General features: G+C 39.7%; 1 protein-coding gene across 3 annotated transcripts in view; it reads right to left on the bottom strand.

Moving 5' to 3' along the window:
* Window positions 1–15,516, bottom strand: part of VAV3 (vav guanine nucleotide exchange factor 3) — a 435,615-nt gene that overhangs the window by 336,256 nt on the left and 83,843 nt on the right. For all 3 annotated transcript variants that reach the window (XM_061411007.1, XM_061411006.1, XM_061411008.1), the window contains exon 2: window positions 10,316–10,432. In XM_061411007.1, coding sequence (XP_061266991.1) covers window positions 10,316–10,432 — 117 coding nt within the window. The remainder of the gene's footprint in view (window positions 1–10,315; window positions 10,433–15,516) is intronic.

Here is a 15,516-nt window from a genome sequence, read left to right as displayed (position 1 = left end):
GGTCCCTGAGGCCACCCACACTCAAGAAAAGCTCAAGAGACTTTGGAAGGATTTTCTTGTAACTGGGAAAGCCAGGAGATATATAGGCAGTAGGCAACCATTACAGATATTCAAGTATCAGGTTTAATTGTGTTGGGATACAATGGAAACCAGACTGTGAAGGGTGAGCTTCCTAACACACACACACACACACACACACACACACACACACACGACTGAAGAGGGAAAGGAGATGTGGAGATTAGCCAGTCATCCAGGCACAGTGCTGAGAGCTGGCCTGGGCTATCAGTACAGACTGAGCAAGAAGAGGTCCTTGTACCTTTCTTTCTATATACACCCTGAAGTATGCAAGGCAGGATGGGAAGGTTGAAAAAGTAAAAACACACAAACTTACAGGACACAGCCTGAAAAACTACTCTCATAAGACATGATAAGGCATTACACATGGGACAGAAATTTGAGCTCACAATACAAAGACAATGATCTATGGGGATGGGAGTGTACAATAAAGCCTCTTGAAGCAGACAGTAGAGATAGTTGCCAATTTCTACAAGACCAATCATTTTAAAGCCTTTTTCCATCAAGTTAACTATGTATTCCTTGGTTTTCTCAGTAAGCTCAAATTTATTTTTAAATGGCAATGTATTTAAAGTGCTGAAGAACCAAATCACTTCATAACCTAAACCTGATGTAGCTGCTAATTTGATTTATATCATAAAGAAGAGGAAAAAAAAATGTGATGAGTGTTACGGTATCAACTATCTTCAGTGGAAGTGTCATTACAGATCTCTCAACTAACTCTATGCATAAACACACACCACACACATAAGAAACATATTCATAGAACAAAACTCCAGGAAAACATAAGGTATAAATAAGTGTATGTGTGCATACACACTCACATATGTATATCATAATCTGAGCCAGAAAGAATCAAGCTAGAGTTTCCAAAAAATGCCGACTCATCTTTTTAACTTTACACATATGCACAATCAGAACTGTGAATGATCTATGATCTATCCAAACTACCAGTTTCCGAATGGACTGACATTCATTCAACTGATCATTTGTTGAGAAACATGCCAGACATTTTACACCAATTAACCCTACTCTCACAATAATTCTGTTTGATAGAAATGATCCCATTTATAGATGAGGAAACTGACAATTAGAAGAATGAAGTGATACCTAAGTGGTCACACAGAATCCTACAGGGTTTGACTTTCTGGACTAGTTTGTTTTGTTTTCAAATTAATAATTATCTCTAAGCCCTATTCACTTCCAGATGAAGGGTTTCACAATCTCTTTAAGTCTTTATTACCCTGATGTTTTAAGGTTATCTTCAAATCACTCTGTAGGGTCCAAATATATATACATATACTCAGCTGGAGGGCCTCAGGAGGATGAGAGTTCTCATCTACAGAGGCATCATGCCTATTTTCTTGACCTTGTAAAGTATAGACAAACATGGGAAGGATGTCTGAAGACTCAGAGCCTCTTCCAAACCTGAGGAGTATCTATGATACTCCTTAGGTCACTGGTAAGGAAAAGAAAGCATTAACCACAACGTTAGGACAGTCCTTCTGTTTAATTATTTACATGCTACAAAACAGAGATGTTCTAGGGCTGTCTGCATATCTCCCTTCTGTATATGAGGGAAGATGTAGACACTACAGAATGGTTTCCAAGTTGTGTGGAATGCTGGTAACAGAAAAAAGGGTAAACTATCTACACAACTGAAATCATGTGACGAACACAACCAGGTGATATTGTTGTTGCTCAGTCACTCAGTCCTTTCCGACTCCGTGACTCCATGGAATGCAGCACACCAGGCTTCCCCATCCTTCACTATGTCCCGGAGATTGCTCAGTCTCAGCTCTATTGAGTGGGTGATGCCATTCAACCATCTTATCCTCTGTTACCCCCTTCTTCTCCTGCCCTCAATCCTTCCCAGCATCAGGGTCTTTTCCAGTGAGCTTGCTCTTCACATTAGGTGGCCAAAGTACTGGAGCTTCAGCATCAGTAAATGAACATTCATGTTTGATTTCCTTTAGGATTGACTGGTTTGATCTCCTTGCAGTCCAAGGGCCTCTCAAGCATCTTCTCCAGCACCACAGTTTGAAAGCATCAATTCTTTGGCACTCAGCCTTCTTTATGGTCCAATTCTCACTTCTGTACATGACTATTGGAAAAATCATAGCTTTGACTATATGGACCTTTGTCAGCCATAGGTACACCCATATGAATGTTGTTTTAGGCCAGCTTTTTCACTCTTCTCTTTCACTTTCCTCAAGAGGCTCTTTAGTTCCTCTTTGCTTTCTGCCATAAGGTAGTGTCATCTGCATATCTGAGGTTATTGATATTTCTCCAAGAAATCTTGATTCCAGCTTGTGCATCATCCAGCCTGGCATTTCCTATTATGTACTCTGCATACAAGTTAAATAAGCAGGGTAACATTATACAGCCTTGACACACTCCTTTCCCAATTTGGAACCAGTCCATTGTTTCATGTTCGGTTCTAACTGTTACTTCTTGACCTGCATACACGATTTTCAAGAGGCAAGTAAGGTGGTCTGGTATTCCCATCTCTTTAAGAATTTTCCACAGTTTTTTGTGATCCACACAATCAAAGGCTTTGGCATAGTCAAAGAAGCAGAAACGGATGTTTTTCTAGAATTCTTTTGCTTTTTCTATGATCCAATGGATGTTGGCAATTTGATCTCTGATTCCTCTGCCTTTCCTAAATCTAACTTGAACATCTGGAAGCTCTCGGTCCACATTCTGTTGAGCCTAGCTTGAAGGACTTGGAGCATTACCTTGCTAGCATACAAGATGAATACAATTGTGTGGTAGTTAAGAGTATATTTCTCTCACTCCTGGTTGAAAGAACTAAAGAAAGCAGGCCTGAGGAACAAGAAAAAAAAAAGGAAGACTATTTTGGCTCATGTCACAGAAAAATCCAGATACATGTACCTGTCTCGGGGTACAGCACGAGTGCAGGCTCACATGATGCCACTAGGATCCTCCTTAGCTCTGCTCTCTCTGAACTGGGTTTGTTTTGAAAGTTCATGTGGTTCCCAGATGGTTGCAGCTCCTCCAAGCCTCGTATCCACACTTTTCTGTGGCAGGCAGAGAGCAAAACAAAGCTGGTCCTGCCAATGTCTCAACACAACACATGATACAGGTCTAAACTGAGTGACTTGCCCCATCCCTGAACTCATCACTACGGCCAAAAGGATGGGATAGTCTAACTGATTAAACCACCCAAGCTACATGATCAGAAAAGGAAAAAGGGTGGTTTCTCAAATAAGATCTGATGCCCCAGAAGGAGGGAGAAAGACAGCCATGCAGGATGAAATAGATTAACACTATACCACAGTAGAAAGAACAGAGTTTATTCACTAATATTGCTCCTCCAATATCACTAATTCTTGCATTCACAATTCCAACCGAGAGTGCAGAGATGGGGTGAGAGGTGGGAGGGAGGTTTAAGAGGGAGGGGACATATGTATACCTACGGCTGATTCCTGTTGATGTATGGTAGAAACCAACACAATATTGTAAGCAATTGTCCTTCAAATTAAAACAAATATGCTTTTTAAAAAACAGAAAAAAAAATTCCATCCCTGTGTTTACTATTGAATCTGAAACCCATTAACACTAGTAATGATAGTTGTAATAATAGTAACAATAAGAGTAAGAACAGCTAATATTTACTGAGTACTGCATACTTTGGACCGAGATACTGTTTTTAAGCACTTAACATATATCATTTCATTTCTCACCTAAACTCAATTTATAGATCAGGAAGTTCAGTTCATTCATTCAGTCATGTCCAACTCTTTGTGACCCCATGGACCACAGCACTCCAGGTTTCCCTGTCCATCACCAACTCCCGGAGCTTACTCAAACTCATGTCCATTAAGTCGGTGATGCCATCCAACCATCTCATCCTCTGTTGTCCCCTACTCCCACCTTCAATCTTTCCCAGCATCACAGTCTTTTCCAATGAATCAGTTCTTTGCATCAGGTGGCCAAGTATTGGAGCTTCAGCTTCAGTTCTTCCAGTGAATATTCAGGACTGATTTCCTTTAGGATGGACTGGTTAGATATCCTTGAAGACCAAGGGACTCTCAAGAGTCTTCTCCAACACCACAGTTAAAAAGCATCAGTTCTTCAGCACTCAGCTTTCTTTATAGTCCAAGTCTCACATCCATACATGACTACCAGAAAAACCATGGCTTTGACTAGATGGACCTTTGTTGGCAAAGTAATGTCTCTGCTTTTTAAAAGCTGCCTAGGTTGGCCATAGCTTTTCTTCCAAGAAGCAGGTGTCTTTTAATTTCATGGCTGCAATCACCATCTGCAGTGATTTTGGGGCTCAAAAAAATAAAGTCTCTCACTGTTTCCATTGTTTCCCCATCTATTTGCCATGAAGTGATGGGACTGGATGCCATGATCTTAGTTTTCTGAATGTTGAGTTTTAAGCCAACTTTTTCACTCTCCTCTTTCACTTTCATCAAGAGGCTCTTTAGTTCTTCTTCTCTTTCTGCTATAAGTGTGGTGTCATCTGCATATCTGAGGTTACTGATATTTCTCCTGGCAATCTTGATTCCAGCTTGTGCTTCATCCAGCCTGGCATTTCATATGATGTACTCTGCATATAAGTTAATATGCAGGGCGACAATATGTGCAGCCTTGACATACTCCTTTCCGGATTTGGAACCAGTCTGTGGTTCTATGTCCAATTCTAACTGTTGCTTCTTGACCTGCATACAGATTTCTCAGGAGGCAGGTAAGGACTGGGGAAACAGACTCTTGGAGGGCACAAACAAAACCTCATGCACACCAGGACCCAGGAGAAAGGAGCAGTGACCCCCACAAGAGACTGACCCAGACTTGCCTGTGACTGTCCAGGAGTCTCTGGCAGAGGCATGGGTCGGCGGTGGCCTGGTGCAGGGTCAGGGGCAATTGAGTGCAGCAGTGCGTGCACGGGACCTTTTGAAGGAGGTCACCATTATCTTCATAGATAAGGAAACTGAAGCTCAAATACGTTAAGTAGCCTTGCACAAGATCAGATATTATACAGAATGTAACCAGAATGCAAACTGCAATCCAATTCAGAAACAACATTCTTCTACAAAAATATGACACTACCTTTTCTCAATAATTTTTAAACCTGAATCCCCAACCCACCCTTAAGCTAATGCTCTAAATTCCTATAGAAAGTGCCTGTCCTAAACTTGAACATACAGAAACTACCCTATCACTATTAAAATCAACTGGAACCACCTTCAGCCAGTGTGATTCTGTGATTCAAGAAAACTTATCACCTTACACTTGCCATGTGCTTTATAACACTTGAAACAACAGACATGACATCTGTGGGTAGAGGGAAGCAGGCCCTTATATCCACCCAGAGCTGTCAAGGGAAGGAACTGACTTCATCACTCATGTGGACAGCAGCAGCCGCCTGATTTCTGTTACTCACTAGAAATGGTCTCATTAAAGAAAAATCCCATGTGTTTCCGCATTATAAATGTGCCAACAGACAGCTCAGTAGGAGATATTTCCAAACAACAAAAGTGTTCATCAGAAAATGACAATCTGAACAGAGGAACTGAAAATCCGTTATATGTAGCATGGAAGTGAGCCAGTTTACAGATCCTGTTGCAACATAAAAAATAATATAATTAATAATTTCTAACATTCCTGGGGAGAAAGGATTTTTTAAATAACATTTCTGAAGCAAAGGTGTCAACTAACAAAATTTACTTTTTTTTTCTTGCTGTTACTAGAAAGCCAGAGAAGGATCCAATCTTTTTAAAAAGAAAGTAAATAACTTTTCACAAAAACACATAAACATAGGCAGAAATAGGTGGTGAAAAGTGAAAGTGTTAGTCGCTCAGTCGTGTCCAACTCTTAGTGACCCTATGGACTGCAGCCCACCAGGCTCCTCTGTCCCTGGAATTCTCTAGGCAAGAATACTGAAGAGGGTTGCCATTTCCTTCTCCAGGGGATATTCCTGACTCAGGGATTGAACCCAGGTCTCCCACATTGCAGGCAGATTCTTTACTCTCTGAACCACCAGGGCACATAAGCTCCGCCAACCTGAGAGCAGAAAGAAGACTCAGCAGGGTCAGGCCAGGACTCTACCTCTGACAGGAACCTTGTTCAGCACAGCTGACCCTTGAACAACAGTGGGGAGGGGGTTGTCAGGGCACGGACCCTCACCACAGTCGAATTTACAGTCAGCCCTCCATATACACGTTTCCTCCATATCCACAATTCTGCACCTGTGGATTCAACCAACATAGGTCGTGTAGTACTTACTGAAAATAATCTGCTGTAAGTGGACCCAAGTAGTTCAAACCCTTGCTATTCAAGAGCCAACTATATTTAACAACCCTCAAAGTCAGAATGAACCTTAAGACCTCTCTCTGCTGACTCATGAATGAGTTCAAGTTACTCAACTCATTGTACAGCCCTGTGTGATTTTATAACCAATGTACTGAAAGTGTTCAGAACTATTCTAATTTTTGTTGACATGTAAGTTTGAACTAATACTCTATTTTCAGTGAGTTAAGAGCTCAATACTAGAAATTAAAGGTAACGCTGAAAGGCTAAATTATCATAAGCCCCTCTAGAGTACCCAAAATGTATGCTCTTCACTATCTCATAAGCGAAAAGGAAAATTACTTATTCGTGTGAACACACGCGGTATCCTAAATCTAGAACTCATGCAGTATCTTAAATGATTCCTCTCTTTCTAAAGATAAAGCATAATTAATTCCAAGTGACAAAGTGCTTGTGCTTTTTTATTTAATACGTTCCTTTGGTTTTTCTCCTGTGAGTTCATCCTTTTCCTTAAGCAAGCATCAGCACAGCACTGAGACCCAAGATATAGGCACAAACAAGAAAAGCAGAAGGCTGGGAAGTCAGAATTCTGAGCTCCAGATCTTGCTCGATCCCCAAGTAAAGCAACCTTGAAATCACTATTTAACCTCCCCACCCGCCAGTTTCCTTATTGGAAAAGCCGGAACATTTGCTTCCTTCCTTCACCAAGACTATTATGAGAATCAAATAAGCTCAGTGATCTGAAGCAATCCCCAAGCTTCAAAATGCTATTAAAAAAAAAAATAAAAAACAAAAAAACAATAGGTACTGTTATTGCAATTAATACATTTCTAGGTGAAAAGGTACCAAACACGCATGGATCCTAGATTCACTATTAGTATGAATGAAGGTAGACAGGAAGCACACAGAAAGAGATTTTTTATGTTAATGAAAAATTTTAATCACACTTCAAGGAACAGAGAGACACAAACTAACCTGTCTAAATCCTGTTAAAATTGATAACCACAATACAAGAAATTACTTTGTCTCTAAATTAACCCTCTATTCATGTTTCTTAAAGATGTTAAACTTCATCAACTGTCCAAGTTTCACCACTTAAAATCTAGGATCTGCAAATGGGTATAGTAATAGGAACTTCATATTTATTGTGTGCTGAGTCACTCAGTCGTGCCTGACTCTTTGGGAACCTTTGGACTGCAGCCTTCCAGGCTCCTCTGTGCATGGGATTTTTCAGGCAAAAATACTGGAGTGGGTTGCCATTTCTTCCTCAAGGGATCTTCCCGACCCAGGGATTGAATCTATGTCTCCTATGTCTTCTGCATTGCTGGCGGATTATTTATCCACTGAGCCATTGGGAAAGCCCTGTATTTTCACAGCGGGATTGATATGAGAATTGAGTTTATACCTGCAAAGCACTTAGGACAGTGCCGGCCAGGGTACTGGCTCCGGGAAGATTTGTTCTCCTGTGCAGCAGTGGAGAACCATTCATATCTGGGGGCAAACCACTGCTCAAAACTCTACCAGATGAAATGTGGATTTCAGACACAGGTTTGCTCATCTGTACAAGGAGGAAAATATTACAGGTGCTTACACCTCACATGAAGGTTAAAAAATGTATTTGAAGATTGGAAAGATACCTGCTACATCCAAAGCGTTCAGTAAGTGGTGGCATTGGTGGTTTTGCTTAGAATAATAATGTCTAATAGTAGTAATACTGGTAAATTATTGAACAATCCCTTAAATTCTTGAACTTTCAGTGATTTATTTAGCTTAAATAACAGTTCTGAAATAACAGTTGCATGAATCTTGGCAGTAGAAAAATTGTATGTGATTTTAAAATGGTAAACATAGGAATAAGTTCTCATCTGCAACCTCAAGTTTAATTCTGCTTCAGATTTATCACTGCCAAAATATTTTAAAAAGTAAGAACTATAATAATGCTTGAAAAACATATGGTTAATTCCTTTACATTTAACTTTCTATAACCTTAGCTCTCCTACAAAGCTTGCATTGTCTAATTAATCTAGTGTGCAACATTATTCCACTAAAACAAAGCCATGCATTTCTAAACAATTTTTATGACTTCCCAGTCTTTGTCAACACCATTTCTGTTTGTGCAAATGCCAAAAAAAAAAAAAAAGACTGACTTTCTGAAAATCTTTTAAAAGTCAAGACTTTTCTTTCATTTTTCATTTCCCCAATTCATTTTCATTTTTCATTTCCCCAAAAAAGAGGAAGAAAATAAAGGAAAACAGAAGAAGATTAAAAAAAAATAAGAATAGCAAAAGATATCTTTATAAACTGATAAGGCATTTTTCTGGGGCAAACAAACTACAGAACTACCCACTTCACCAGGTGTTCTATCTGATTTCTCTCCATCTTCATGGCTAAAGACAAACGTGCCACCACCTCTTTACAAAAGGAGCCTTTGCTTTCAGTTCCTTATAATTGTCATCATACGTTATCCTCTAACACACTGCTGGACCTCAAGACAACTAAATCACAGCTGGCCAGAGAAAAGAGGAATTCTAGAAACCATGTCCTTATACCTATTTCCTTTTGCACATACTACTAAGCGGGCAGGTGGCCTGATGATGGAGGAGACTGCTGACGTTCAGAAGATCACAAAGTGACCAAGAGCAAACCCAAGCCCTCTCTCTCCCTGGACAGGGGGGCTTTCCGATATTTGCTGCATGTCAGCATTAAATTTCTTACATTTCTGTTTCAACTTTGTACTATTTATTCCCATTGCCAAGCAAACCAATCTGCTGCTTGGTTTTTATTTTATAATCAAATACTACAATGTAAAAATCAAAGGAAGTACCACTCTCAAACAGCCTTTTGATGAGATACTAGCATGTGAATTATCAGAGTAAGAGCAAATTTCTCAGTATTGTTTAGGTTTTTCCCTGCTTCTGTATTTTCATAATGCAATTACATCAACAGGGGTTACCTAACTGCCCTTATGCTTAATCACTTCAAAATAAATGAATGTAACTTTTGATAGGATGATTCCTATCCTTTTTCTTTCCATTCTTTTGAAAGGTTGTCAACTATTATACACAAATGCTTGGTGTACATACAATAAGAGCAAATATTAAAACCAATTTACACCTAGTAGCGAATGGACTTGCGGACACAGTGGGGGAAGGTAAGTGCGGGAAGATCTGAGGAAAGTAGCACTGACATATGTACACTCTCATGTATAAAACAGCTACTGGGAAGCTGCTATATACCACAGGAAGCCCCGGTTGACGCTCTGATGACCCAGACGCATGGGTGGGGGGAGGGGAGAGAGGCTCAAGAACAAGGGAATATATAGATGATTACGACTGATTTGCACTGCTGTACAGTGGAAATCAACACAACATTGTAAAGCAGTTTTCCACCAATTACAAAAGAAAAGGAAAAAAAAACCAATCTATATATGACAAATACCACTGAAATCTAAAAATCTAACATGTATCTGCTGAAATCAAGGCAACAACAGTTATTCAACAGCCTCAGACATTTCAGTAATTGCATGTCCTCTGCAAGTCACTGACCCAAGTGTCAAGACAGACAACAGAATATTCTCAGCTTCCAAATGTTAGGTGTCCTTCAGTTTCGGAGAAGTCTGGAAGGAAAGAATACTGGTCCTCAGTTATGAGAGCCCAGCAAACTATCTAAAAGAAGGAAAACAGTAATCCTGCTTTCTGAGATAACCAACAGGAAAAGTTATATCTGGATAAAAGATTTCCCTTGTACTGCTTTAAATAAAAAAACAATAATAATAATAATTCTACTATCATTTGTACATTTGTTCTTTTTTTTTTTTTTGGCTAAGCCACCTATATGTAAAATTTAACTACATAATGCCCACACCACTTCAGTCACATGTCCTACTTCAAGATAAACAACAGTATTTGATAATGTGTTCTCAAGTTTAAAAATACATTAAAAAAAAAAAAGTAATTACCTTTCCGAAGTCACGGACATCAAACAGGTCAAATGCCTCGAACAGTTCACTCTTTCTCATTCCAAACGTCTCACAACAGGCCGTGAGGAATGTCCTTATGTTCTTCAAACAGAGAAACTGAGGAATGGGAAATAGCTATTAGTATATAGTGAATCATTCTAAATGCTACCTATCCTCTGTCACACCCAGAATGCTGAGGAAATACCAAGCAAGAATCCATCTGCTCTTGCTGGTGTTTTCCGTTACCCTGTCGGTAATATTTAATGATTACCCACTCTCTCCCAGGCACCGTGACACAGCGGTGAACAAGGTAGACAAAAGTCTGCCCTCATGATCAGATCAGATCAGATCAGATCAGTCGCTCAGTCATGTCCGACTCTTTGCGACCCCATGAATCACAGCACGCCAGGCCTCCCTGTCCATCACCAACACCCGGAGTTCACTCAGACTCACGTCCATCGAGTCAGTGATGCCATCCAGCCATCTCATCCTCTGTCATCCCATTCTCCTCTTGCCCCCAATCCCTCCCAGCATCAGAGTCTTTTCCAATGAGTCAACTCCTTGCATGAGGTGGCCAAAGTACTGGGGTTTCAGCTTTAGCATCATTTCTTCCAAAGAACACCCAGGACTGATCTCCTTCAGAATGGACTGGATGGATCTCCTTGCAGTCCCTGGGACTCTCAAGAGTCTTCTCCAACACCACAGCTCAAAAGCATCAATTCTTCAGCACTCAGCCTTCTTCACAGTCCAACTCTCACATCCATACATGACCACAGGAAAAACCATAGCCTTGACTAGACGGACCTTTGTTGGCAAAGTAATGTCTCTGCTTTTGAATATGCTATCTAGGTTGGTCATAACTTTCCTTCCAAGGAGTAAGCTTCTTTTAATTTCATGGCTGCAGTTACCATCTGTACTTACAGTCAAATAAGAGGAGACAAGAACCAACTCAGCAACAAAAACAAAAAAGTAACTATGTTTATTTTTTCATGGTGGTAAGTGCAATAGAGAAAACTAAAGCCAGGAGAAGGGATCAGGAGTGCTGGGATGGGTGGAGGGAGCCTCAGTGAGATGGTTAGAGAAGGAGTCAGTGGGAAGAGGACGGATAAGCAGGGAAGCTGTGAAGGTGGGGAAGGAGCAACCATGCAGAATTATAGGACAGAGTATTCAGCCTTAAGTAGCATCCTATGTCAAGGTCCTGAGGTGGAAGCTTCTGAGGTTATGTCTGAGGAAGGGGCCAAGATGAACAGAGCAGAATGGATGACAAAGAGAAAGGCAGGAGGTGAGCTGGAAAGGCAGTGAAGTCAGATGAAAAAGGATCCTACTGGACAGGCTTTTACTCTGACTGAGATGGGAAGTCACTGGATACTTTGGGACAGAACTGGGATTTGATCTGATATTTTAAAGGGTTCTTTTTTCTTTCTTTTAAAAAGATTTTATTAAAGTATAGTTGATTAACAATATTATATTAGTTTTCAGGTGTATAACATACTGATTCAAATTTTTTATAGATTATACTCTATTTAAAGTTTGTTGGCTATATTCTGTGTTCTGTACACTATATCCTTGTAGCTTATTTTTTTTCTAATAATACTTAACTCTATATTAAAAATACTAATACCACTATTCAACAAATGATCAATATAAAACATTTAAACAAAATTAGTTTTGGTAGTTTTGGTACTAAGTCTTTGAAAACTAATATGTATTGTATACTTACAGCATATCTCAATTCAGTTGTTATTTTTTGTGGGGGGAGGGGTTGTGCTACATGGTTTGTGGGATCTTAGTTCCCCAAAAAGGGACTGAACCCATGCTCTTGGCAGTGAAAGGATCCTAACCACTGGACCACCAGGGAATTCCTAGCATATCTCCGTTCAGACGAGCCCCATTTCAAGTGCTCCACAGTCATCTGTGGTCAGTTGCTGTCATAATGAACAGCATGGTGCTAAAGTTTCAGTTGTAGGTTTGTAAACAGGCCCCTCTCTTTTATTCAAAATATGCACAGACCTATCAAGTACAAACTTCTCACCTGAGCTTTTAAGGTCCTCTGTTATGTGCCCCACTATGCAATCAGGCTGGTCTCCTCCTTGGTGCTCGTTACTCCATGCTCATTCCTGCCTCTATGCTTGAACTTTGCCATTCCTCTATCCAGTAACCCTCTCTCTTTTCCCTTTTCTGTTCTAACACCCAACCCAGCTACTGTTCCATCTCCTCCTGGACTACAGCAGTTTCTACTGCTCTTTTTTCAGAGCTTTTTTTTTTTTTTTTTTTAATACAGATCAAAAGGGTTTAGAGCAAGGTTAGAGAGAGTAACACTGGATAGGAAGCTATCACAATAATCTGGCTGAGAGACACCCATGGGAAGATGAGGTGTTCAATTTTGACTTAAACTGGAGATGCCTATTGGTCATGCATGGAACATGGGGCAGCAGACAACTGGATATACGGATCTGGAGTTCAGGGCACAGGTGTGTGCTTCAGACATAAACCTGAAAGTCTTTGGAGTATACAAAACATTTTTAACCATGATATCATCTGAGATGACTTTGAGAGAAAGAAGAGGAGAGGAAAGGATCTGGGGTCAGGTCATCTTAGATCAGGAAAAGAAAAGGAGCCTGCAAAGGGGCTTAGAAAGAGGGAACCAGTGATGAAGGAGACCAACCAAGTAAAGAGGCTTTCCCTGAAGCCAAGTAAAGAAGGTGTTTCTAGAAAGAAGGAGTGATAATCTGTGTCAGCTGCTGCTGCTACTCAAGTAATATTTGACCAGATGTTTTCCTTGAAATCTGGCTGTATGATGCTAACAGGTGCACCCTGACAAAAGCAGGTTCCATGTGGAAGATAGGGGTGGGGAAATGCTGTATGGAGCAGCTTCAAGACACAATAGGAAGACAGAAAGTAAAGACAGAATGTATCAATAGATTCTGAGGAGTTTTGCTGCACAAGAAAACAGAGGATTGAGGAGGTAGTAAGCAAGAAAGACAGGTCAAGGAAGGGCTTTTTAACAATGGAAGCTGTTTACAACGTGTTTCTAGAAAGAGAGAGGCACAGTCACCCAAATGAAGTCCTTGAGTGGGCAAAGGAAAAGGGTCTGATGCTCAGGCACAGAAGCTGACCCTGGAGAACACACTCAGCTCATCGACACCAACAGGGACAAGAGGTAAGGCAGCCACCATCACAACTTAAACAACCAACAGAATTTACTTTCAGCATCTAAGATTCAGATCCAACTAAGCAAAGGACACACATACTCCGAAAGTGAATTTCGGAAATAGCTGCAATGGCACACATTAAAAAGAAAGTTATTAACCTCCAATAGTTGAGAAATCTATTAGCCTATTATTGCATCTTTGCTTTTTTTTTTTTTTTTAAGCACTGTCAACATTTTATTTTGTTTTTGTTTTCCATCTTGGTTTGTTTTTTAATTTCCAGAAAGCACATTTTACTTTTTCTACTTTGGAAACATTCAGGTTTTGCATGGGCTTAACCCAGACATAGTTTTACCCTTTACAGGAATCCTTCTTGAGGCTTAAATATTTCAGGAGGGGTTAAAACCACAGGGGAAACATCATAAACCCTTTGAAGCACAAAAGCAGCAGCCAATCTGCACATTCAGTTACTGCTTTCATTTTTAAAAATTCATAAGAGACCTTTATGACACAGAATCACTCTGCATGTAGCTCTTCCACATAGAATTGCTTATTTACAGATTAAAAGCCTTACATTCTGCCAAGATAGACAATAATTACTCTCTTGAGGATTATGCAACGGCGCTCTTGCAATATTTTTTACATAATTAAGTGCCCAACTCATAGCTCACCAAGGAACAAAGCATAATTGCACATGCTACCCTCTGAAGATTTCGCACCAAACTCAAAATTTCCCCCGTGTCGGAAAAACTACAGTAGAGCTCCATTCAAGGGCTTTGATCATTAATTCAGAAAACTATTACTGAAAGCAAAAAAGAAAAGAAATACAGTCATTACTGAATGCATTACAAGAGATTATTTAAAAACAGAACTTTCCCTGACTTCTGAAATCAATCTTAACCTTATTTGCCCCTTAAATAATTTAATTCCACAAATATTTACTGGATTTGAAGAAAATCACCGGTACGCTCTGCATTTCCAGGCAGTCATCAAGTTTGGTCACCCTTTTATTTATGTATTTTTTCAGTCAACAGTTTTTGAATGCCTACAATGTTCCAGACACTGGGGATACTGAAAACGAATAAAACAAGCTTCTCTATTAATCGCGGCTGGAGATTTTCATAGTTACCACCAAACTGGCTAGTAACACTAGGATCACACTTCTGCTAATGGCTCTGTGCAAGTGCAGAACAAAGTTGAGGGATGGAGGAAGCAGGCCCTAATGTCATCACAGAAGCCCTGGATAGAGCTGGGCCTGCCAGCCCACCCACCCCAGACTTTTGCTTTGTTTTCCTATGTTGAACTCTTTCCTTTCCAGTTTTTTTGGTTTTTAATTTTTTCTTTTTTTATTTCAAACCTAAAGAAGAATTGAAAGAACAGTACAATGAACATTCCTTTTACTCAACAACTATAACATACTGCCATAGGGGCTTTTGTGTGCCAGCCATTTCTCTATTTATTCATAAAAATTTGTATGTGAAAATAAGTTCAGACATCATGGCACTTCAATCGTAAATAACCCTGCATGCATTTGCTAGGAATAAGGATACTTTCCTAAATATGTATAATACCGCTATGGGCCTCAGAAAATTAACAATAATTCCATATTATTCCATATCCATCCCATATCCAAATTTCATCAATTGCCTACCCAATGTCTTTTTAAACTGCTTCCCCAAACACACACCTAGTCTAGGGTCCAATTCAATTTTATCCATTATATTTTATTTTTTGCAGTATTTTTAATCTAAAATTTTTTCTTTTTTTTTATTTCCGTGACACTGATTTTAGAAGAGTCCAGACCCAGATATGTTATAGAATGTCCCACATTCTGGATGTGTCTAATTATTTCTTCATGGTATCATTGAATTAATTCCCCCATCACTTATATCTCCTATGAACCAAAGCTACATCAAGATACAAGTTAACCAGTTTGGGAAAAAATATTTTATACTGTGAACTTCCTATTTCATCATATCAAAAGACACAAAATGTTAGGGTAACCCATTATTATTGACATTAGGCTTGATCACTTGGTTAAGATGGTTACTG

Source organism: Bos javanicus, chromosome 3 (genome assembly GCF_032452875.1).
Source record: "Bos javanicus breed banteng chromosome 3, ARS-OSU_banteng_1.0, whole genome shotgun sequence".
Classification (NCBI taxonomy): domain Eukaryota; kingdom Metazoa; phylum Chordata; class Mammalia; order Artiodactyla; family Bovidae; genus Bos; species Bos javanicus.
This window is presented reverse-complemented; position numbering and strand designations above follow the sequence as displayed.